At 36.7% G+C, this 26,690-nt stretch overlaps 1 protein-coding gene across 1 annotated transcript in view; it reads left to right on the plus strand.

Annotated features, from left to right (window-relative positions):
• The window catches only part of grik4 (glutamate receptor, ionotropic, kainate 4), a 275,509-nt gene that overhangs the window by 131,782 nt on the left and 117,037 nt on the right, over nucleotides 1-26,690 (plus strand). Inside the window, exon 3 of the mRNA XM_056756694.1 lies at nucleotides 7,069-7,203. Within this exon, the coding sequence (XP_056612672.1) occupies nucleotides 7,122-7,203 (82 nt within the window). The 5' untranslated portion in view covers nucleotides 7,069-7,121. The remainder of the gene's footprint in view (nucleotides 1-7,068; nucleotides 7,204-26,690) is intronic.

Below are 26,690 nucleotides of genomic sequence, written 5' to 3' on the forward strand. Positions count from 1 at the left end.
AAAGCTGTATTATGTATTCTGTTTTACATTAGAATGATAAGTGCTGCACATCGTCTTTGTTCCACAACATTTTTTGCTATTCAATACAATGATATGTACACCTTTCATATTTAATGTTTTCTCTCCAATTAAATATGGATTCTTATAAAGCCAGTTATGGCTTCCTTTTAAAAGTCTCAGATCCTAGAAAGAAATTATTCTTTACCTTGCCATCCGTGGCCCTATAGCAGAACAGCATTAGCAACGAGCAGTTACTATACTGTAGCTCTCGTCTCTCTCTGTTCTCTGATCAGAGACCTGCAGAACCGTCGACATGTATAATCTTTTATTGTGTTCTCAGAGGTCTGGCTTTTGTCACCATGCTGTTAATACCATTGTAGATTTCTCCCTGTTCATTTAAATAGGATGCTATTTTTTTTGTTGTGTCAGCAAAAGCTAAGCACCAGCGGTCCGGCTGGAAGCCTCTGCAAGATGCTGGTAAGGATCTATTGAAGATCTGAAGATGTTTTCTTTGATTCAGTTAAAATTGAGTTGAACTCGTGGGGCTCATTTTTCGAGACTGCAGTGAATGATGAGATTATAAAATCGAGTGCTTATACAGAGCTCTCACAATACAAAAACATCTGAGGAGTGTGAATACATGGCCTCGGTGAGTACAGATCAAGGATTTTAGAAATGTGTCGTTAATAAGTATTGAAAAAACATTTTGGCATAAATCGGTACGGGTCAGGGGGGCTGATACTGTCAATATTGATTATCTGATTCAAAGTTGGGTTGACCATTTTATTGGAGATAACAGTTACCATTGTGTCCCCTTGAGAGAGCCTGCTGACCGAAACATGTCCAAAGGGACAGCAGATGTTATCAAACTACCTACTTAAACCATTTTCTTATGAACAAGTCCCACCTTTAACATTGCAGTTTCTTACATCTGTAAACCCCATTTGTATGCTTTTCCTGTTATCTTTACTTTTGACCCTCTTTCTGAATTTGTGCTGAATGCTAAAGATGAATACAGAGGCAAAAATCCCTGGAGTGTTTTATTGTGTAAGGTCTTACAGAATAGTGAATGATGTTAACACCACCATGTACCCTTCTAGTGCCAGTCAGATTTATCCAGTGTGTGCATCCCAGATTTCCCGGCAGTAAAGTCTTAACCTGCGAGTGACCTTCCGGTATCATTGTGATTCAGTATGCGTTGTAAAATACCAATCACTCTCCTTTCATAGCTCTTGTTTAAAATGTAGTGAACCCACTGACTTTAACAAGCGGTTGTTTATGCCTTTCCAAAGGCATCGTAGGATCAAGGAGAGTATTAGTCTTTAATTATCCTTTGCAGTTTTAGTTATTTGTATTTTCAAGTTTGCATTTAGTTTGATTATTTTATTGACTTAAGCGCTCCATTTCACCACTTCACACTCCTAAAATGTCATTACACTAGGGGTGATATTGCACTATACATCATTTTATCCAGCCACTGGGTCTCTTTGTATATTTAGCCATTTAGAAACAGGAAAGAAATTCAAACCATTTTAAAACTGAGATCCGGCCTCGGCGTGACCTTATTTTACAATGTTCTGATCTGTGTTTGGCCTTTGATGTTCAGAATTAGCGAAGATTCGGGATGGTTAGATGTGAAATTGCCCCATTCCACTTCCATATTCTACCAGACTAAAGTTTTCAAGTTTTATGGAAATATATTTCCTAATACACAACGTCCAGTTCTGTGGCTCAGTTATTATTAAGCTATTGAACAATGTTAATCCTATGAGGTGATCTGCTTCATGTAAAATAAAACAACTGTTATAAGGCTACTGATGACTTATGCTGTATCTAAAACTGTTCCCTATCTCCTGTAGTTGCCTATATTGGGTGCCTTTGTGGTGGTATCAGGAAAATGCTCATTTGTATTAATAACATTCAGAAAGTTAAGAAATTTTAATTTGATCATCAGAAACACAAAATGTTTTTTATTAACTTCTTTAATTTCTCTTGTATGCACTAATTGTTTTATGTGTCTAAAGTTGTTTTATGTGTAACTTTTTGTGCTACCATTTTGGCCAGGACTCCCTGGAAGAAGATACAGTATTTACCTCTCAATGGGACTATCCTGGTAAAATAACAATAAAATAAGATAAAAATCAAATAAAGAATTGGTATAGGCGGGTATAACTCTGAATAATCGCCCATCAATATCAGTGGAGAAGGTTTGTAATAAATACTAAATAAATGTGTGTGTATAGACAATAGTGTATTGTTTTAAATATAATGAATCAACATGTCAATAGTAAATAAAGAGAAAAATCATTTTGTTCTCCTTATTATAAACAAATAAATGTGACAAGTGAGACAAAAATGAACAATCCTTAATGCTACACACAGTGTTGAATGCCTGTGATGGTACAGAGTCGTTCACTTATTTTCATTCGCTTGTTCCTTATATAATGGACTCAAATTATATATTGGGAATAGTTCAGGAGTATATGAGGCAGCGGTTTCAGACACAGTATTCTTGTAAGAATCGTTGTTTCTTTGTCAGAAGTACTGCTCTTTTTTTGTGTAAAACTTTGTTTTTAATGAGAGGAAAATGTCTGACTTTTAAATAGTTGCTCCTAATGCGGAATATTTATTTGTCAGCGTGAAACAAAACATAGGCCCAGAGCTCTTGTCTCAAAGCACATGTTTGAGAGTTGTCAATCCTGTTAAAGATTCAGCGCTAACGTTGTTTACATTTGCAGCCTCTGAATAAGTAATAAATAAAAATGTATGCTGAAATGCCATGTGTTTTTTGAATCCTGATAGGGGATTAATTTAATCCCCGGTGTATTTATTTATTTTCATTTATTTTTGCATTGTCGTCTTTGTATTCCATACACACATCAAGTAAAACATCAACCCAAACCCGAAAGGAAAATGTGTTTATATTCTACCCTGAAGTTGGTTATGAATTCTGCATGTATTCACAAAGCATTTACCCTGCGGTTCAGTCTTCTCATTGACATTTAGAAGAGGAATCTTCTCCCTGACTTCTCTTTGATTGGCAGCAGATGTCAGCCGAGATTGAAACACAAAAACGTGCTAACAATTTTGTCTGCCTCTTTTTTGAGAGATGAGAGCTTTGATGGATACTTTGGAGGGAACATGACATGAATTCATGGTTTTGACTGACAGGTTTGTCATGCTTGTGGTCTGACAGACTTTATCTGGCTTTAAATGAAGAAAGCTTCTCTATTGCTAAATTTGATGCTTCTATAAAGCACTGTATCCTGAGGACTGAGTAAGGACTAATTCAAGTTGGGACTGAATTACTCAATATTATATATTTTATCAAAAGCAGCCTCTGGTTTTTGGTTTTAATAGAGGACCTCATAATGGCTCTCATATAAGATTGTATTGTCTGCTTTGGCTCCTTTCAATGATCAAAACCAAGCTCTGTTTCACCACACTAAAACGATCAAGCATGAACAACGCCTGGTAACTTTGGCTTTGTTTAAACTTTCAGTAGGGCGTCACAATTAATGCGATTCTTTTCCTCAATTTCTCAAAGAGTTACGGTTACATGCCACCACATCCGGAAGCAAGAGGGAGCTCTTGCACAGAAACTCCAAATAAGCGCCGCGGTCCCACAGAAGAAGTACAATTTACAATAGTTCCAGGAAATGCCAAGGGCATATTTTATCGCTATTCTTCAAACCTTTTCAAGTAATTTTTTGCTAAAAAAGTATATTTATAATGATGATGTTTGACGAATGTTGCTTTTAAGGACTGTGTTTCTGTCATTCACTCACTGCTATTAGCAAAACATTGTTGATGTAGGTACAGTATGTAGATACAGTATATATGAATGTGTAAATTATAGGAACAAAAACATATTGTTTGTAGCCGACTGCTGTCTGAATGCTTTCTGTCTCGAGACCTGTTAGATTTGTGGGTATGGAGAACACCTTCCTGTGTTGCTCTGGAAGAATATCTTTAATTTTTTTATTAAATAAATATTTTACCAGAACATTTTAAAAGTTAAAGAATCTATATGGTGTGAAGTAGGCTTGGTACATGGTTTTCAGTCTCAGGGAATGTTATATCAACATTAAGATACTGTATAACCGCAAATATATAAGTTATCGGCTGCCAACGTTCAAGAATTATCGGTTATCGTTATCGGCCAAAATGTACATATCGGTGCAACCCTCTTGCTTTTTCAAATGCACGTTTAAACGACGTAGTGATTTTAGATTGAGCAGTGCTTCATACTGATCAAATACAGGGAAGAGTTTTGCATAAAACATAGAATCAAATCCTTAGCCATTTCAGAATCGTCCTAGACAGGTATAATTAATGTGAATCCTGATGCATCGTCCCCAGCCCTACCTGTCAGTACTTTACTGTACCAGCTCTCCAGGTTTCAAGGAAATGTACTAATATTAATAGTACATGGTCATTGTGTGTTTTGTATGTGAATGGCAGCTCCTGCAGAAATCACTTACAGCACTTCACAGTAGGGTACAAATTGTGGCTAATATACAGTATGAGCTTACAGCATGACATGAACTGTTTAATTTCATATGATAGTAGCATGTTTTTGTTGCCATCATGCGGGCCATGAATGCAGTATAGAACTACGACATATAAGCACAGTATGCACAGACTTTTTACAGAATTGTGTCCCATACCATACCATTCAGCTTTTATTAATGGTGCCTGTGTTGCTTGTTTTGGCAGAGGCCAGATTGAAGACAGTTTATCTCCATTACACGGTGTTCCTCGAGAACAATGGCAATTTAATGAATGATGAAAGCAACGCATCCAATTTTCTTTCTTCTGTTTACAGTCAAAAAGGAATGTTTTGGGTTTGAAGTATCTCTGCTGTATTTTAATTGGCTTTCAGCTTTTTAACGACGCCTGCAATCTGAAGATTTAAGGCTCAGTTTATGGCATTTATTTGAAGATAGGGTTTAAATTGGTATTAAGTCATTTTATTAATCTTTAAAACTTTTTAAAATAAAAGAATAATATTATTATTGTCAACTGTCAAATGTCAAAATTCGGCTTAATTTTCTTAAGAATTAAAGAAACGGTTAACTGAAAATGTCATGTCATGAAAAACGTGTATACTGGATTTGATCAAATATTTATGACATGCATTCTAGATACAGTATACAGTATGTTAGGTTGGTATTGGCATTTATTGGTAATCTTTCCTGTGGCTCAGTGGTTAGAGCATGGCGTCATGCCAAGCTTGTGGGTTCGATCCCACGGGATTGAAAACAGTCAGAAACAAAATGAATAGTACAATGCAATGTAAGTCTATTTGGATAAGTGTCTGCCAAATGTAAATGTAAATCTTGCTCTTGATAGTCTGTATTCACATTCACATTATGGTAGTCAATGGTGGCCAAGAGCTGTTTGGTTACAAGTATTCTTCCAAAGATCTTTCTGTGTGTTCATCGGAAATACAGATTTGGAACAGCTTGAGGATGAATAAATGATTTTTGGGTGAATTATCCCTTTAAGATAGTTTTGGCTACTTTCATGGTGGTTTGTTGTTTGTCTTATTTGAAGCTTGACACATGGTCAATGTGAACTGTTGTTGTGTGACAAGAGCTGTGTGAAGATTCTAATGCAGGATCTTTGGGATGTGTTTAATTTGGGAACGATTAAGTGAACTGAAACAGTTGAATATCCAGATGACAGACATTTATTGAGTGAACTGTAGTAAAATTAAATTACAAGTGTCTGTTCAGCCCTGGTTATTTGCTGTGCCCGTTCTGTATTCTGTAGTGGAGGGTGCTGTGCACAGGCCATGCTAAGTCAATGAAGCTGATTTGCTGTAATTGCATTTGAGTGAATTGATTTGGATTTGTCTGCGTTTTCTAATTGTCATTGCATCCAGCTTTGATGAATGAATTAGGCATGTGCTTCTTGAAGCATGTCCTCTGGTAAACTCTGCAGCTAGCTGCTTGATTCTTGACACGATTTTCATGCACTGCATAAGCAAAAGAAGATCAGTTATAATGATTAAGAGTCTATGGAGCAAGCAGAAATGCTTCAATAAAACGAATGTGGATTGAGGCGAGTTTCATCTTTCCCTTGGCCTCTGTATCTTCAAAGCAACTGCAACAGATAACATTTGTAAGGATTTCTCATTCCTCATTTTTACTTATAAAGAATTTACATCTATTCCCTCAAAAAATCAGTGTATGAGGTGTCATGTAGCATCCGGCGTTAGATATTTTAGCCTTGTGGCGGCCAAATAAGTAATGAGTAAAATCAATATTTGTGATTTATGTTTTCCTTCCAAGCAAGTAAAACATTTTACATCCTTGGCTTGTGTTGTTGTGGCTCTCTCGCATAGATGATAAAACTCAGCCATCAACAAAAAAGCTTGTTGCACTTTTGCAAATAAGAAAGGCTCAATCTTGTACTATTTAAGTGGCATGTCTAATTGTCCTCTTGACTTGTATTTGTATAGTGCAGCTGATATAAAACATATGTTGGTAGAAATGTGAAACATTATGGTAATTAGACAGATACTCGTGTCACAGTTCATTATCTCTGTTGTCTTGGCTATGAGGTTAATGAATAATACAGAATGACAAGTTTCATAGATTTGGTCCTGAACATTTTTTCCTTAAAACGCCTAGACTAATGCAGGATGATATAGTTCATGGTCCTCATTTCAGAAATTTTGGGAACTATACTGTAACATTTTTGCAATGTTGCTTTTTTGGTAAAGAAAAACTACTTATTTAGCAATGGATTTTGCTTTAAGAAATGTTAAGGTTAGTTTTAGTTTTTTTTTTTTTTTCCCAACAACATATGTAACAAAACCGTTTCCGGTGGTCTTCTCTTTCAGCTTTATGCAAAAATATATATTGCTGCTATCCTTCTGAAACCTTGTATTACCATGTTTTGTGATATTTTATTAATTGCCAAAAATCCTTATTACCAGTCACTTTTCATGTTTGTTACTGGGTTTTGCTTACGTCTAACCAATAAAAAAGTATTAAAAAGTGCTTGTCAACTCCGTATTTAATAATGTATCATTGTTGTGTTTTTGTGATGTGGTAGGTGGCTGTGTGAAGGGGGACTCCCAGGGCTGGACCCATGAGGAGTCAAAGAAAATGCTCGCAGCCTGGGCGTCTCTGCTCCTCTTAGCCATGTGGGTGAGAAACGCCACCAGTGGCCCGCTCTCATTCAGAATAGGTGAGTCATGTTTCAAGCGTGAAATGCATCACTATCTGTGGGCTCTATCTCTAGTTAGGCCCTACTTTGAAGGTGTCATTTGTAATCGCTGTTAATTAAAGTGATGGGGTTTCACACTAGATTTTCCGCCTCGAGGCAGAATGTAACTCTTAGAATTAACACACTGGAAAGTGGAAATGAGAATGTGAACTGTGCTTGTTTTATGTTGGTGTTGTAAATAAAGGCCAGTAAAAACACATAGATGGTTTGCAACACTGTAGAGGAACTTGTGGAGATCACTCTGTATATAAAGATGCCAATTCGATTTCCTGTAACTGCAAATAATAAATTAAGTTCCAAATGGACGGTAAAAGAGGAAGTTCACTTAATGTCGTCAATCTCAACGCAAAGATATTGAAATTATCATTAATCTGAGCTCTTGACAAATCCCTTAGCATCTTACTCCACCACAAATGAATCTTTATAATTACATCTTGAGTTTAGTCTTAAGCCCCTTGAGAGCAGGGAATTAACGTTGGAAACATCCAGATTCATTGCTTAGGTATTATGTTGGTCCATTCAAATAGAGCATTATTTAAAAACGACCACAGACTTCAATTCAATTCTTTTTTCATTTATATAAAGCTTTTCACAATGTGGAATCCTTTATAATCCCAAAAATGTAACCAAATATGCAACATTGGCTGGGATCAAATATAGGAAATTGTAAATGTAGTTAATAAAATTAGTCTTGTCTTTAACTCTTTCAAACAATAATATAGTTCCTATTTGATTTACAAACACCCGCCCATGTTTGACCGATGTGAGTGACATCAACATGCAAAACACTGCATGATTTTAATCCACGAGAGCCCTTCAGAATTACCATTAATATGAAATTACTGTCAATTATATTCTACCCGGGAGAGCTATGCTAATGTCGGTCATAATGTTGAAGAATAATTAAATGCTAACAAAAATGAGTGAAGTGCTCAGATACTTGGTTAAGAGATGTTGTTTTTGTGAGTTGTGTTTATTAGCAACCACAAAGCTTCTGTCTCACTGGAGAAGAGCATTAAAGCACCTTCCCCTCATTAAGACAATGAATATAGCTGTTTAAACTGACTTCATTAGGTGTGGAACAGCAATGTCTAAGCAAACTGAGATAGAGAGAGATAGAGAGAGAGAGATAGAGAGAGATAGAGAGAGAGAGAGAGAGAGAGAGAGAGAGAGAGATTTTTACAAATCCAATTTTATTAACAATTCAATTTTAAATAGACACTGAAAAATATTTTTAAAAAATTCACAAAGAGCATTTTTTACACAGTGTAGAATAAAAAAAAAAGATAATTCCTTGCCTTATAATATCCAGAATCAATTAAAATTCTAGACTTAACTAGAATTTTAAACAACATTGTTGAATCCACAACAGAACAATTTTCAACTTTGTTCTTTCTATTCAGGTAAATTACTCTTTTTGCTTGTCCCAGTAAAAAAAAACAATTGGCATTCATTACCTCTATTTCGAGTGTATTTAAATCCACAAATAAAACCTACATTGAAAAGATTTCACCGAAACAACAAAAAAATGTTTGAAATATATCAAATAATGGTCTTAATCTTGTACAAAACATAAAAGCACGAAACACCGTTTTTTCCTTTTAAAACAAAAAGGACATTCACAATCCACTTCTCTATTAATTACAGACACAAAGGCATTAAGAGCAATGATTCATGCATAATTCTCCTTTGCGTCTGGTCTTATATTTTCACCTTTATGCAATACATTATGCCAAGGTGTCTCTATTTTTCCATTAAGAATGTTCTTATTAAACACTAACGCATCATTTATATACAGCTTTTCCTGTTGCCTTCCTTTCTCAATTGCACCAAGTTTTTACAATTCAGAAAAGAACCATTACACATTTCCAAAATCAGGTGACAAAAACAAGTTGGGAAAATGATCATCACTTTTTGGTTGAATCAGTGCTTTGACAGAAGTCATTTAACAAAATGAGTTAAACTTCAGAAACTTCCATCATTCCACTTCCTCAGCGACTGAGCTGTTAGACGAGTTGATTTAATCTTCAATGTATCAGCCAAAGCATCATTGTTGGAAAAGTCCAGTCCTGCTATTTGAATTAGAGTTCCAAGAGTAATGACACGAGATCTAAGAAGACTGTCTGTCAGAGCAGAAAAATAACTTCCACTTGAAATTTCAAAACGTGAGCCAAAAATAAGTGTTTTTTGTAATGTCCAAGATAAAGAAGATGTATTCTCACTTCTAAAAACTTTAAAAAGAGACCATACTTTAAATAAATTACAATAAAAAATGGGCAACTTAGAAATATTTATTATCAGCATTCAACCAAAATTAACAAAGATTAGTCCAAGTTCAATCCTTCAATATTATGGCAGTGTCCATATTCCAGTTGACATCCAAAGAATTCTCAAGAAATCTTTCACAAATTTAATCCGAAATGCTGCTGCTCTACTTTGCAAATGTATAAGACCTGGTCCACCAACCTCTTAAGGTAAATATAAAACACTATGTGGTATACAATGCAACATATCCCCCAAAAAATAGCTAAACAAGATTGGATTGAACACGCTAACCAATGCCATAAAGTAGAAGCAGCTAAATTATTAATAATTAAAACCTGTCCTCTATAAGACACTTACACAACTTCCATTTATTTAAACGTCCTAAAATTATTTCAACCACCCCTTCAAATGCTTTACTTACAATCGTTTCGATTCCAACAAAAGCACCTATATACTTCTTTATTCCATTCCGTTTCACTTTTAGGCCAGTTTACTTTTGTTGAGGACACAATCATAACACATCACTTTGACCATTAATAAAAATCACAATATCATCAGCGTAGGCAGATATCTTTAATGCCTGTTCACAATTAGGTACTTTTAAACTGTTAAGCTCTCTTCTAAATTTTATTTTAAATGGTTCAATAGCCAAACTGTACAACATACCTGAAAGGGCACATCCTTGTGTAATACCTATTTTAAGAGGAAAATTTAAGAGGAGCAAATATGTCACCCTAAACCTTTAAGATACTTTCAACATCACAATACACAACTCCTTTTTATCAAAAACAAAACTTATTAAAGCCAAAAGTCTCTAAAACATTCCATAGGCAGGTGTGCTCCAGTCGATCAAAGGCTTTCTCTTGGTCGCTAGAAATTAGACTAAAATTAATTTCTAAAAGCTTACCAATATCCATAATATCACTAATAAATGAAATATTACCAAAATTTTGCCTACCTGGCACACAGTAAGCCTGATCAGGGTTGAAAACTTCCTTCAAAATTTACTTAGTCTATTTGCCAAAATATTCTAGAGCATTTTATATTTACTGCATAGAAGTGACACAGGTCTCCAATTCTTAATCTCATTCAGTTCAAGTGAGGGACCGTTCTACGGCAGCTCAAGGGTAGTTTCCCCTCCTATATACTTTCGTTGATCACTACAAGTAGGTCTTCATCTATTTCATGCCAAAAATACTTATTAAAGTCTATAGGCAGACCAACTATATCAGGTGCTTTGCCACTTTCCATTCCTTGAAGAGTCTTTTTAAACTCAAGGTCACAACACTGCAAAGTTCTTTATTGGCCTCTTCAGAGACCTTAGGAAGACATCATTAGTCTTTGTAGATACCTCATTTTCAATAATTTGTACTCCACCGTCACCTAGCTTTTAAGAAATGACTTTTTCATTTTCAATTTTTCTCTTTTCTTTGTGCAGGCCCTCACTAAATGACCCACTTCACCACAATTAAAGCATTTAATGTTATTAGTAGTAGGGAGAATTGCATAGTTGTGATTTTCATGATGAAAGTTCAGAGTAAGGTCTAGCTCTTCCTTATTATCATTCAGAACCATAAAAGCAAATTGTCTAAAAGAAACTACATGCTTCAACAAGGGAGACCTACATCTTTGTCGGCGACACCAACTTGCCATACTGCAACAGCGCTTTAGCGAGTACATCATTCTTGATGAAAGGAGGAACATTAGACAAGATAACTTTTTTGGACGGGGTAGAAAGGAGAAGAACTGATGTGAAAATACCATCAATCACTACACCACTTTCAATCAAACTGTTAGCTAAAATCAACGCTTTTCAAATAAATCACAATCGCACTATTAATATACGATGCTAAGAACACGTTATCAAAGCCAACCGCTTCTCCCACAGCCAACTACACTCCTCAACGCTAGCACCCCAGGCTAACTTCATGCCCTGACGGTGTGTTAGAAAGTCCAGATTCCCTCCATCTGTGGCAGTCATGCTGCCAAAAATGGTCAACAGACGTCTCAACAACAGAAACTAGAAAGACCCCCCCAAAAAACGCTAACTACTAGACAGAAAGAAAAAAGATTTCGCACACTCACCATACTCTGTTCACCCACTCGCTCGCTAAACAGACACTCACGCATTCGCAGGAGAGAGAGAGAGAAAGAGAGAGATTTAATATATGCATGTGCTTTCAACAGTGATGGTAATTCTGTCCAATCTATCTGGCGCTTTATCGAGCAGTGCAAATGTAAATTTTGTTACAGCTGATTTAGCAATGGTAATGCTTGTGGTTTTGCATGAGTTGTGCATCGGGTTTCAATCCGTTCTGTATAATGCAGATTTGTGCCCTATTTAAAATGAACATAAGTCGTTTGTTCTGTATTTTGCCATCTTTCACATACAATTGTGAGTGTTTAAGTTTTTATAGCTATTGAAGCTGTTTTATGTACAAGTGTGAATGTCATACTGTCATACTGGAATGGTGATCAAATCATAAAACATTATTTTTCATTAAAGCAGCTGATTTAGCAAAGGGAATGTGTTTGCAAATCGTTTTACATAATGCAAAATCATATATTGCACACAGGGTTGTGTTTGCACTTTTCCATGCAGTGAAAGTCAATAGGAGCTAAGATTATCAAAATATGCTTACTAACATCATGCACCCAAAAATTTAAAAAAGTTCTTAATTCACTCACCCTGGAGTTGTTACAAATCTGTATAAATGTTTTTTTTCTGAGGAACACAAACAAAGATATTTGGATGAATGCTTGTAACCATACAGTTCTTAAACCAACATAGTAGAAAAAAATACAATGATGCTCCAAAGTGCCCCAGAACTGTTTGCTTTGCTAAATTCTTTAAAATATCTTCTTTTGCTTTCAACAGAACAAATAAAATCTTAAGCATTGTTTCTATGGTAGTCAATGGTAGCCAATAACTGGTTTGGCTACAAGCATTTTTCCAAATATCTTTCTCTGTGTTCATCAAAACAAAGAAAATTATACAGATTTACATACAGGGCAGCGTTATAAAATAGATACTACCACCATTTTTCAAACTAACATTAAAAACATCAATTTCGTGATCTCCATTTCTGTCTGTCCAAAAGTACCAAGCACTGATTTATTTTAAACAATAAAAATGTGGCCATGGATATCTATTTAAGTAACGTGCTAATGAACCATCAACCTAACTCTGAATGTTTGAATGATTTGATGCCACCAAAAGTCAAATCTAGTTGATCTAGTTTGTCCTCAAAGATCGAGATCACCCTTTAAACAACTGTTACATATTATAAACAGTCTTATTGTCCTAAAGCAACTGAGTGTGTCCCTTATTTATTTTCAATTGATAAAGTTGGCAAACCCAGTTCTGTGTATTAGAGTAAAGCTTTAAATTTGCAACATTGAGGCCTGTGTAACGTTTGTGCTCGGCAAAGTGGAATTGATCTGCTTATTTGGTGGCATATTACAAAAACAATGCCTTTGACTCCGCTGGCTCTGGGATCAGATGAGGCGGCATGCTTTCATCCGTGCAAAACAGGCTCCTGCTTTCACAGATCAATTATTAAGCATCAAGTCAGGTCGCTTCTTTTCCCACACCTGGCTCCGCTATCCCCTTTGTCGTTGGAACACGAAACAAACCGACTCGCCCAATGCGTTCGTGTAGTAATTAAGTGGCGCTGCTCTCCTCCTCCACATCTTGAACGTCTCTTCACCTCTTGCTCCTATCAGAGCACCTCCACAAGGTGCCCTGTATATTGCTGTCTCGTTCAGTTGACGATTAATTAAAAAGTGTGCTTTCTGTTTGCAGCGCTCTGATGTGGAGCTGCTCCGCCGTTGTTGGTTTAAAAAGCAAGCATCATGTTCCCCCTCTCCAGCATGTAAACCTGGCGTGTACCATTCTGCAGCTGATGTTTGACAAAAACGTTCTTTTAGTCTTTTAGCATCGCAACGCCGCCCCTTTCTTACAGCCTGACCTTCGCAAGGATATCAAGAACGCGTTTTTTATGCAATATGCCTTAGATGATCCATTATGAGGTCGATATCAGGGATAGAAGACGAGGACTGCCTTACTGTTTCCTTAACTCTCTGAGTCCGTATTGATAAAAGGCCACAAGATAGATTTTTGTTTCTGTTGATAGAGCGTTTATAAATTTGGACGTGTTTTCAAACCCTTCTCTGTGTCTGTCCGTGAACTGATAAGCTGTAAGTTACCGAGTATGAATTACTTTGGTATGACTTTTTCTCATGTGTATTGAGTAATTGACAGCGTGCATGTTTGTCAGAATCCAGTACAATAAACTGTGAGGATGTAAAGAAAAATCAATGTCGTCTCCTTCCCTCTCGATCTCTAAGTAGAAAGTAATCGTTCATAACCGCAGAACGAGAAAAGAGAAATGTATAGATTTTGCTTTGGATAGAACTCAATTTGCGCCTTATACTATCGCACATTTCTGTCTCCCCCTCTATCTAAAAGTCCATTTAAACCTGACATAATGTGCAACAGAGACAGCAGCCAATCAGAGCAGAGATTGACTCAACTGGGCGAAAGTAGCATATGTCTGGTTTACAGTCCCCTCAAAGATGATCATTTTGAGTCTGCGAAACCACACATGCTCCTGAGTAAGTTTATGCATGCCTACCTCTGCAGGTGTAGTGCAGTTCGTTTTTTGCGTGCTTCCCAAGAGAGCCTGTATAGAACTCAAATGAATTTGCAGCTGGTAAGGTAAGCTGCTAGGTCATTTTTTAAGGCCTGCAGGGGGATTGTACTGAAACAGACAGGGTGATTCATGTTTATAGCTATTGTGGTGCCAAGCGAGTACAAACTTGCCTTGTTCTTGCTTGCATAGATCTGAGCCAGCGGTGATGTCTGCCAACTTTCCGAGAGTTTATGTATGTAAGGCTGTCTCAAAGAAACGGAAACACAAATGTAGGTTTCATGGTATATATGTCCTCATGCCCCTGCACCTACAGTACATATACAGTTATATACTATGCGAGTGTATTGTATGGATAAATGATTGCTAAAATCAAACCGGACAACATTTCTCAATTCGAGTAGTCAACAAGGTTGCGGCTAGCTGTAAAGGATTTTCAGTGTGAAGTGATTTTCAATCATGACTGAGTTTGATAACCGTCTGTTGGGTTTTATCATTACCCTCCATATGAGAGAGTTGTACTGTATTCATCTTGGACCATTTTCTGTCCTTATGGAAAGTGTTTATGACATTCATCTTTTTCATAATGGCTTTTGGTCATTTATGTGCTGAAGGTTGATGGACAGAGTTGTTCTGCGCCATCGTTTGTTAATAATTTCACGGCTTTGCGAGAAAAAGCCATTTTCTCTCCGACCGTCTGGGATATTTTGAGCAGCCGGTAACATTTTAGACCAATCAGTGTCATGCCTCATTACAAGTCAGAATTTCAGCGCGAGTTCTGCAGAAGGCCCGTGACATTTACCCGCTCTGAGCCAAACGGGGACATAAGCAACTAATAACCCCACCCTGCCAGCTTCTGCCATGCAACAGGAGCATTTGGCTTCTCCGGTCCCCATCCGTTTATCACAGCTGCAAAAACATGACAGGTGCAGCTATTTACCTCACCATGTTGTCAAGAAATTAATTTCTCCCAGGATATTGCAGATGTAAAGTGACCTTGTGGTTTTGTCTGATATAAGCTGTTTATTTTACATGCTCAGGGTAACATACTTGAATAAAATTAGCAGTTTTTACCATAATTATCATTATAAGCAGGTATATTTTGAATATATTACCAAGCTTATATTGACATTTATAATAAAGAGGTATCAGATTAAATTGTGATATTTTTTTCTTAATTGATCATTATCAAAAATCACAAAAATCATTTGAAGAGACATTCAAAAATGAAATGAGCTGAGATGGGAACTCATTTTAAAAAGGCCTATTTTAATTACAGGTTTATTAAAACTTAATTATAAAACCTAACTTAAAATGTACGGGAGACAAGAATAATATTGTTTTGTGCTGTGTGGTTATTAAAAGTCAGCTACAGTAACAATATAACCTTCCAATGAAACTTATAGTTAAAGTTTAAAAGCCGTTGTCTGGTGTTAATCTTATGTTAACCCAATGTTTTCTTTTTTTAGGAAAATAACGTTTAAGAATGAAAATGTGATATGTTTCACTTTTCTGTTTTTCCATTACGGTATGCCTGTTGGATATACAGTACAGCATGTTGTTTCATGCATACTGCAGTTTTTTCACAGCCTTTCACAAGTATTCCTTAAATCATAATTTAAACATTTGTAAGGGAAATTCTTGTGTTTTCTGTGACATGTTAATTCTGTCTCTGTTGTGTCATAGCTGAGGAAAGAATGTGGTGTGATAACCTGACAACATTTCAGCACTTTGGCTTTTGCCAGACTGCAGATTCCCTCTTGATGTGTTTTCATCTGCTTCTAGCTAAAGGAATAACTTATGAATTTGGACTTGAGATGACAACTCCTGTACACCTGCTGTTTATATTTTTTTTTCTCTGCATGTAAAAAACTTGACTTTTTACATTCCTATATGTTGATTGGTTGGCTTTGATGTAGTCCAATGGGAGTCATATCATGGTGCAATCATGGTATTTTGAAATATCTCAATGCTAAATAAATGTTATATTCATAGTATTTGCGTAGCAGTTTAAACAGACTGGTTAAATGAAAAAGAGGCTTTAATGTCTGTGATGTTTAATGTGAAAATGAAATGGTATTGGATCTAAATAAAATAAAAACAAGCCAACCATGATCAATTTAGTATCTTTTTATTGGAGATTTTCTCAATTCTAGATCAACATTTCAGTCTTTTCAAACCAAGCGACAGGAAATCTGTCATTCATTTTATTTACCTTTTATTCACTTAGGCCTGGTTTATGTTGAACGGCTGAACAGTGTGTGATCCGATACACCATACAACCATACAAGCCAAACATAAACAACTGCAGCCGCATTTAAGATGCCATTAAGAATCAGCCATTGAATTTACCCTGCGGCGTTATGAACCTGAACCTCTGTAGACTGGCATAGACGGCAACATCTGCTACTCAGCCTGTGCTTTGACTTTTCATCAGTTTAATAGATGCTTCACTGGACCGATCCTGACATTCAAACAGCACATACAGACCCGATTTGTTATTGTTTTAATCAAACATTAATCTGCCATCCTTAAGAAGTCAGAGAACGGATACAACGATGAATCATAGAAAGTGTGGCAGAGGTAGAAAATTATTAAGAGACACATCCTCTTTCGGCGGCGCAATGATGCAGCCATCCTGCTCCGGACGGCGGCAAGCCCCGGGAACAGGCAATCTCTCAGTGGGTGTCATTACTTGTCATTCAGGCTAACCGTGTCCAGTGGGTGCCCCCAGACAGGCCTGGCGTAATTGTATAGGAGAGGGAGCGGGCGAGAGAGAGAATGTTAGACTGCAGGAGAGTAAGCGAGAGAGATGGATCGATGGGTTCCGGAGAAACCAGACTGGCGTCGGATATAGAGCTGACAAACAACCTCTCAGATTTAGAGGCAGCTGGAACAAATGCTTCAGCTGGAACGCACTGGCATTGACAGAGTGACAGAATATTAGAGCTGTATGATGGTGCCGGTTGTGTTTCCATCATTACCCATGTAGAATATATCCTGGAACAAAGGAATCAATCTGTGATGGATGTAGCAGAACTGAACAGATGCTCTGATACAGACCAGTAGTTAGTTGAAGGACATTTGAACAGGATTGATTGTGTTTAAAACTCTTAAATGTGAAATCTCATTAACAGGTTTGAACATTTTTGGGTTTTTGTATTTCAGAGAGTAGCTTTAACTTTGATTGATGTCATTTTAATGATGTCAACAGAATATTGAAAGACTATTGTGAACCTAATTTCCTTGGAGTCAATTTATAATGTTAATCACTTACAAACTTAATTTTTTCTTTATTTTTACATGTGTCTCTGGCCTAACGGTTAAGGTTACTGTAAGTATCTTTTCTGTCACTGTCAGAGAATCTATAAGAGATATTGTATAGGGTAGTATATAGTAGAATATACATTTTAACAGACATACTTGGATAATGTTGTAAGTAGAGGTAGTGTTATACATATAGAAGTAAAATGAACACTTGAAGTAAAAGGCACAAGAAGTAAAAGGCACTATAGTACACATTATACTGTAGTAGTAGTGAATTCTGTGAATTTGGTTAGAGACGTAATATTAGGTTACACATTCGCCCTATTCGCACAGGATTAGTAATATCTGGGGACCTCATGTGATTTATGAATGACCTCCCCACATCTGTATTTCATGTGGCGCATTTGCACGGGATAAATAAAGCCTTTGATTTTATTTTGTTTAATGATATCCGTCCAGTCAGGATAACCATTGGAGCCCTGTGATCGCAAACCGGACAGAAGATCACCGCGATCGCTAAACCTCTAATGTTACGAGAGTTTCCATGATAAATAAACAAACGGGAGACTCCCGGTAATTTATGGATATAACCCAGCACCCGAAACAATACCAAAAAACTTCAAAACAGCCTCCATTATTTTCGAATGGTGGATAAAAACTTGAAAAATTATATATTAGCTCACCAAATCACATAGGTGCCGATTCCCACTAATATTATCAAAGGACCTCTTTGTTCGTCAAAATATGGTATGTCATTTGTGGCGGAATTTTTATTTTACAAATTTCAGACATGGCCGATTCGCATGGGATTAAGATCATCGACAACCTCTGCAATTATTACAAATGACTAGAGGTCCCCGGGCAGTGTTGGGTAAGTTACTCTGAAAAAGTAATTAATTACTAGTTACTCATTACATATTCAATAGTGTAATTAGATTACTATCCGAATTACTCTGTCCAAAAAGTATTTAGTTACTCATTACTAATTACTTTCTATATCTTACATCGACCTTGATTAGTTAAGTGATTCAAGGATAGATATGAAACGGCTTATTTAATTCATTCAAATAAATAATATTATTAACTGACCAAAGTATCACAAATGTGAGCACAGATTTTAAAGTAAGACTTTGAATTTTGATGTCAATTACACTATTGCACACGCATATATTTCACAAAGTATTTAGTTTAAGTACATCAAAAGTAACTGTAATTAAATTACAGAAAACATATGAGTAATCCCTTACTTTACTTTTTCAAGGGAAAAGTAATTAAAATACAGTAACTAATTACTTAGTAACTAGTTACACCCAACACTGTCCCCGGGTAATACTAATCCCGTGCGAATAGTGCTCAGGGCACATCAAGCAATAGTGACACATTGTTCAAAAATGTTGTACTCACATAAGATTGCTGCACCATACCTAACGTATCCAATATTGACGGCACAGCACAGCTTTTTAATTTTAGTCTCTCTGCAAATCCATCGTCGACCTGTGCCTTGTTCACGAAGGAATCCGCGGTAATGTTTAACCCATGTGAGCTGGAACAACAATAATTAAACTTCAACCACGCATTACTAATGTCGGATTCCGAAGGAAGGTTATGCAGCAACTGTGTTCTTCTAAACCAGGCACTGACTCCACAATATATAGCGATCTTTAACTGCATGATTATTGCTTGCTCATTCTATCTGGTTCAACGCCATTTGTTTTACTTCAGAATTGTCATGCGCGAACCAGTGGACGGGGCTAGAGAAGTAGTCGTTGATAATCTCCTGTTGAGGTGGTGTTCAACCTATCAATGTCGTCATAGATAGGTGCCTTCCAGAACCTGCTGTAAACTGTGCCTGGTTTCCAAAACAGATGTAATCTCAGTAACAAGGGCATTTTCAGTTCTGACACTTGCATGATGTTTTCTTGAATACGATTTCCGCTTACATAACAAAAACTTGGGTTAAAATTGTGGTTTTAATTCATTAAACCTTTGATAAAACAAATAAACAAGCAAATCCAAAAATCACACATATGACAACTAGTTGCTTTAGAATACATTAACTGTTTTATGGTGGATATTTGTGCTTTTTGTTAGTGTTTAACTGAAAAAAAACCCATCTGGAATCACATGAGAGATTTTTTTATCTTTGGGTAACAAAGATACATTTTACTTCAAAGACTTTGGTTGGTTGTTCAGCCAACTTCATACCCCTTCATTATTAATTTAATACTGAATAGGATATTGCTGCTGTCCTTCTGAAACCTTGCATTTGTATTTTTTGACATGAATCACTATTATTAGTCACCCTTTGTTTTTGTCAAAGTGGAAACATCTAAAAAGTATTAAAAAGTGCTTGTTAAGTTTGGAAAAACATTAAATACTGTGTTGTCATTTCCTGAAGAACAAGGTTTTCGGAAGGATAGCGACAATATGTAACATAGATGGTAATATTTAAATGAACTAATAATTGTAAAACCGACTCTCTCTAAATGTTTCTGTAAGTTCTGTCATTTCAAAAGAACAAGAATAATACTTTAATCCACGATATGAACTTTAAAACTAGCTTCAACATTTTTCATACTGGCTGTTATTTTTGCTTGTTATTTGATTTAAAATATTGTTCTATGAAAATCTGCACTCTGACATTGAGCGTTGTGTGACGGGCTTTAAAACTGTATAATCAGCATCCATAATAAGCAAATATTGTGTTTCTACAGAGGTGTCGGTAAGGGCAGGGACCAACCTTTCAACTGCCTGCTGTCTCAGCGCTCCGAACTCATTGATCTCTTGCGTTTTAGACACAAATCTCAACCTGTGGTAAATTTCGTTCAGTTATTCATGAGAATATCTCACGGCAAAGTCCAGCATGCACCCGCTCTCATGAAACTTTAATATGACAGCATGTGAGGGCTTTTTAATCGAGAGATAATGTAACAAACCTCTGGTTCTTCTGAACACACCAGAGCAGGATTTATCAGACTAATGTCAATTTCAGTCGATGTGCTCATACAAGGACTGAATGTTTCTGCAGCTGTATTGGTAGAGCGTTGCGTTAGGTTTTGAGTTTGATACCCAGGGAACACACAAACTGATAAAAATGTACGCCGTCTGGTAGATGCATTAATGTAAATGAGTTTGGTGTCTTGAGCTAACAGAAATCTTTCTTGATGTCTCTGTTGGCTCATACCGATTATAATTCAACAGGAAAATGGATTGCAAAGGGAATGTTGTGTATTTAAAAGCAGATGTGATGAAAACCTGGACTGTGGAATGTTAGTATTACCTCTTCAGATGAATCCGCCCCAGCAGTCATGTAGAGATGACACACTGGAAATTGTGTGTCAGTCACTGGTGTGTTTCCACATCAGGGCTGTTTTTGCTTCGGGATTGAATTGATTCTGTGGCGGCTGAAGCTATGGCACATATGATAAAATGCACAACAGCAGACTAATTCAATAAAACATTTAAACAACATGTGAGATTTCTTTCACAAAGCATATAGCACATATAGTCTGAGGCTATCAATGTTCTCGCCTGAATGCACCACATGTGAAGTTTAGTGGTGTTAGTTTTGGCAGTTTTGTTGCAAAGAAAAATGCATGGATGAGTCTCATTCACCTTGCTTATTATTTGATATAATGGAAAAAATATGTTTTTGCTAAGCCGTTGTACCAGTTACTTTGGAGGCCAACTAGACCTTGTTTTCTATCTTTTAACTTTGACTTTCAAAGATGACAGGAACAGGGCTTGACATTAAGCATTGTCATGGGGTTGTCTTCCGTGTACAAACATTACTTGTTCGAAGATAAAAAAAGGTTTCATTTGAAGTGTCAATATAATTGTTTCGGCTCTTAATTGGTAAAGTTTGCATAAAAGCGTTTTTCGCAGTGTAAGCTGCAGGCCTTCCAAATTTGTTAATACTCTCCATGATTGCTATAGAACAGATGCAAGCAGTAAGGGCTGTACGTTAACTTTTTGCACATAGCACTGGTGGTATAGAGGCCAAGCAGTTGTAGCACAAATATAAAACGTCTGTTGTCATCATTAAAAAAATTGTGCAGAAAAGTGCAGTTCATCACGTGAATAGGCAGGTAACCGACAAATGACATTAACTTGTTACATACAGATGGAGAAATTAGGGCCATATCGTATTTTGTTTACCTAAATTTGTTTTATTTTTCCAAGTTCTGTGTATTTCATATTTTACTTTACAAACGGGGTTTATTTGTCCACATAAATAACTGTAGTATACTATTATGTGAAATTTACTATGGTAAACTGCACTAAAATTCATAGATACTACAGTGTTTTTGAACCTTACTATACTACAGCATTATCATTTTAATACAAGGGTACTACAATTTCCTTTTGAGTGGTCAAGTTAACAAGACTTTTATATTGACGGGTTGTTGGGAAGACTCTTGACGATAGCTGTACTCAAACAGTAAAATGCTTGTAAAATTGTATCTTTATATCCTCATACAATGCAGACGCAGACAAATCCTCAACCATCACTTGTGTAGTATCTTACACCTCATTCACTCAGACACACAGAACAGCCAGATGACATATAACAAGATTCCATTTCAGCAACTAACGTTAGTTATATGGACACAATGCGGTGTGCCTTTGATTATTGACACGCACAAACAAGCACAGCCACAGAAAAAAAAAACTTCACACAAACACGCAGCTCTGTCTAATGCACCTATTCTTATTATTCTTAGCACAGACTGATCTTTTTTTCTGTAAGTCAGTTGCCCATACAAAACATTAACTTGTTCCGGACAAGCGTTAATGTGATATCCTGCAGGAATTCCTTTTGAGGTGCATTATTGCTGTAGTTTATAACCTCATATTACCATGTCTTCCTTTGAACTCCTAGATTTATTATAAAACTGAAGTGACTTCTCAAGATAATTGCAGTTCTATTTTGAGTTTCTGTTTTCTTACTGATAGACGAATAGTTGCTGCTTGTGGCATGTGTGATGAGCAAGAGGAATACTGGTTCTGAACACGACTTAAAAGTCTATGACATTATACGTGATATTAAAGAGATGTATAATTTAACTAGTAGCGTGGCACGTCTTGTGGTTTCTGATGACAAATTATACCTTGCAGATAGTAGTTTACCGTACAAGGCTGAAACAACATTTCCCACCACTGTAAATTCTGCCATAAAGGTTAGAGAGGCCCAGTGAGGTGCTTAGCACAAGTGCCTGGAAGCCTGCCACAAGAGAGTGGTTAGGTGTGTGTATGTGAGTGAGTGCTTACATAGCGCTGACTGCCCATTGGACCACTGACGAAGTTACTGAAAGCAGGAAGCGCAAGACCTTGGCTGACTGTGTAGGTATCATTTATTTAAATTGTTTTTGTAATTACCTTTGTGCGTTTATAATTCCAATGTTGAAGTCATAGTTCAGCCAAAAATGAAAACTCTGTCATCATTTACTCACCCTCTTGTCATTTCAAACTTGCAGAACACAATTTTAAAGAAAGATGGTAACTGAACAGCACTGGCACCCACTCACTTCTATTGTATGGACACAAAACCAATGCAAGTGAATGAGGGCCAGTAACCAACATTCTTCAAAATATCTTCCTTTGTGTTCTAGGGAAGAAAAGAGTCATACAGGTTTGAAATGACAAGAGGGTGAGTATTTTTGTATCTTATAGTGACTATCACTATAAGGAACATGGATCTCCAGGTGATATTGTTTATTTGTCTAAACAGTTATGTTAAAGTTCACCCAAAAATGAAAATTCTGTCAACATTAACTTACCCTCTTGACATTTTAAACCTTCTTTCTTTCTTCCATACAACACAAAAAAATGTTGTGAAACCGAACAGGGACATTACCCATTCACTTCTTTTGTATGGACACAACCAATGCAAGTGAATGGGTACTGTTCGGTTTCACATCATTTTTCAATATCATATTTATTTTTCATCACTGGAATAAAGTCATACAGGTTTGAAACTACAATAGGGTGAGTAAATGATGAAAAATGTGGAAGAAGTAATGATTACTGGGGGAGGTATTCCTTTAAGCAGTAGCAGAACCTCCATAAGGGAAGTGCACACACTGCACACTCCCATCGTGTCATACCGCACACCTCTCAATTCTACCAACCGAAAGCTGTTACAGGTCACCGCTGGCCGCCCTTCCACTGCAGGTTAGTGCTCAGATATGCAATAAACAGGTGAACCTGAAGATTTAATATGGTGGCTTGTATTCCCCTTAGCAACTAGGGTGAGTGCACCTAGAAATCCGATGAGCATGAGCCCACCGCAGTCTAAATCTGCGCTGTAAAATAAGCAGCGGCCCTGCAGTAACGCGACCTTCATCGACCAGAGCTGCGCTATAAAGGTGTCGAGGACCCACAGATGACCCCGTTCATTCAAGGCATGTGCACGTTTTTACAGCGCAGTGGACGGTGTGATTAACTTCCGCATGGTAAACGTGCCATTGTTTGTTATCTAGCCCGTCCATTGAGTCAAAGAGGTAATCGGTTTCCCCCAGCCATGTAAGTTAATTGGTCAGAACCAACTGAAAAATGTTGCTGTTGTGAGTATTTTGTCATTGCAATATTTGACGGCATAAATGAAAGCTGACATGCAAGGCGGCAAGTTGTTTCTCGTCTGGCTTCGTTTTACATGCAAAGACAGTTATGCACCAAATATTACCTTGCTACAATTTATGACACTAAAAACACTGTTTTAAAAGACACTGTTTTAAATGACAATCTGCCCTTAAGTGAACACAACTCTGTGTCTTATTTCACCCACCTGTAGATTGTGACTTGACACGGCTAAAGACGCCAGACTGACACATGTATTCAGAGAATATAAAAAATAAAAAATGTTTTTAGAATGAATGCCCCCTGATGTGATGAAGAAAGTGCTAAAATGTCATTCTTGTGATAGAATGGTACAAAACACATCTTTGGCCTTTATTTATTTTCAAGTCGTATTTAAGTGATGCTTCACCCAAAAATCATCATTTAATCACCTTCAAGTTGGTCTAAATGTGTATAAATGTCTTTGTTTTCATTAACAGAAGATATTTGGAATAATGCTTGTAACCAAACAGATCTCAACACCCATTGACTCACATTGTAGGAAAATTACATTTAGAAGAATGTAGGACAGCTAACAGTTCTAGGGCACTTTTGAATAGCAATTGTTTTTTTCCTACTATGGTAGTCAATGGGTGTTGAGATCTGTTTGGTTATAAGCATCATTCCAAATATCTTTCTCTGAGTTCATCAGAACAAATAAATGTATAAACATTTGTAACAACTCGAATGCGAGTAAATAATGACATCATTTTCATTTTGGGGGAAAGTATCCCTTTAAGTATGCTGCAAACTTGTGCTAAATCTTCATGGCCTTAGATGTACAGGTGTTAAAATATTGATTGGCTTAAAGAACAATTAAATGCTTGGCATGCTGAGATCTTCTGATTGTAATCTTTCATCACTTTCCAGGTAGCTCTTTTCTCAGCATGGGCACGGCTTAGATTAATTCTGTATGCAGGCTTGCTGGAGGGTCGGGTCTAACTGGTCATCTTTTATGTTACCTGATGTTGATGAAAAAGTCATTTTAGATGCAGGATTTAATTGCACAAATTGCTCTTATTTAACACGATCTTGTGGGAAATCTGCTTTCCAAATTTCTAAACTGCCCTCCAGTGGAGTAAAGTGTAACTTTCTCATCAGCCCTGCTGTGCCCTTGTTGTCAAATGCATTTGGTTTTCAGGCAGGGTAGCAAAGAAAGAAGCAAAATGAAAGAAGGCAGTTCTGGTCTCAGTAGTGTTAAATCTTTTTTAGGTTTAAGAAGTTATTCCTACAGAACGTTTTATTAGAAACATGCTTATGATTTACACTTGTGAAAGCAAATGTGCGTTCAGTAGTAGCACAATCGATAGTCACTGGGTGTGCTGAGAAATATGAAAATATTCCCTTTTTAAAAAAACACTACACAGACAGAAAAGTACGACGTGGATCAGATTGGCTAAGGACCGTCGAGCAGGAATCAAATTCCCTGAGTTGTAGTCGAGCCATATGTCGGCTCTGACCAGAGGTCGATTTTCTGTGACACAGAATTTGACCTGCTGTTGAAGATTTCCCATAAGACACATCTGACGTTGATTACATGGGCATGTAAGGCCTTGAGAATCTTGCTTTTCATATCGCTGATCTACAGTTCAGATTTCCTTAGATAAAAATGTTCAAGCTCTGTGAAATGATGATAGAAAAGTTCATGACATTGATCATGTTCCTTTCACTGGTTTGAACAATAGTGAGGCAATTTACATCATCTTGTGAAGTTATATAGTCACAACCTCGCTGAAGAGGACGATGATTGCAGCCTACTTGACATGGGGAACATCCATCATGTGTTTCCTCACAATTCTGCTGCTTTATGTAGATAGTGGACATATGAAAGGCTTGATCTAACTGTACTTCTATGTACTATTTAAATTCACTTTATTCCATTCAGATCTGCTTTCAGAACATTGTGACGGCTGTCATACCCCTTAGCATGTCATTCCAGGACACAGATTTATCTCTGTCAGACTTTGCTAACTTGGCAGAAACTCTGGGACTTTAAAAGTTTGGTGGCTTTTAATGGAAATTTAAGTAATGAATACATAATAACAAAATATATTTATTGGTGTATTGCTGTGTTTTGAACAGAATTTTTAACATTTGTAGAGAGGCCTTAAGTATTGGGTAAAGAAGCAACGCCATTAGCATTCTCTCTCTTAGCTCTTTCATTAGCAGATGCAGACCTGAAAGCTACACGATTGACATCAGCTCAATTGATCTGGCACTACGTTAACATCTTTTGCCAATCTGACCACAGAGTCATAGAGCAGATTCAGTTACACATTGGACTGATGCCAGACATACAGCAAAGATCACACATCCACGAGATCATGAACTTCAAGGCTTGGGACTAGCACTTTTGCAATTTTGGCACCTGGCAAATTGAAGTTGCTTTTATAAAATGAATGAAAGTTGAGTGACTTTAACAAAAGTAATGTGAATTGTGACTTTAATAATGATAATGCTAAATTATATCTGTTGTAATAAGAGTTATTTATCATACTGTATAGTGCTGGCACTGATAAAAGGTTTACTTCAGTCATATAGTGTGCATAAAGATTGGGAAACATTCTGAAAAATGTTTTGAACTACATGATAGAAATGTGGAATAAAGAAAAAATATTGTTCTGTTAATATTTCTTGGTGTCATCT

The sequence above is a fragment of the Triplophysa dalaica genome, chromosome 9 (assembly GCF_015846415.1).
Source record: "Triplophysa dalaica isolate WHDGS20190420 chromosome 9, ASM1584641v1, whole genome shotgun sequence".
NCBI classification, from domain to species: domain Eukaryota; kingdom Metazoa; phylum Chordata; class Actinopteri; order Cypriniformes; family Nemacheilidae; genus Triplophysa; species Triplophysa dalaica.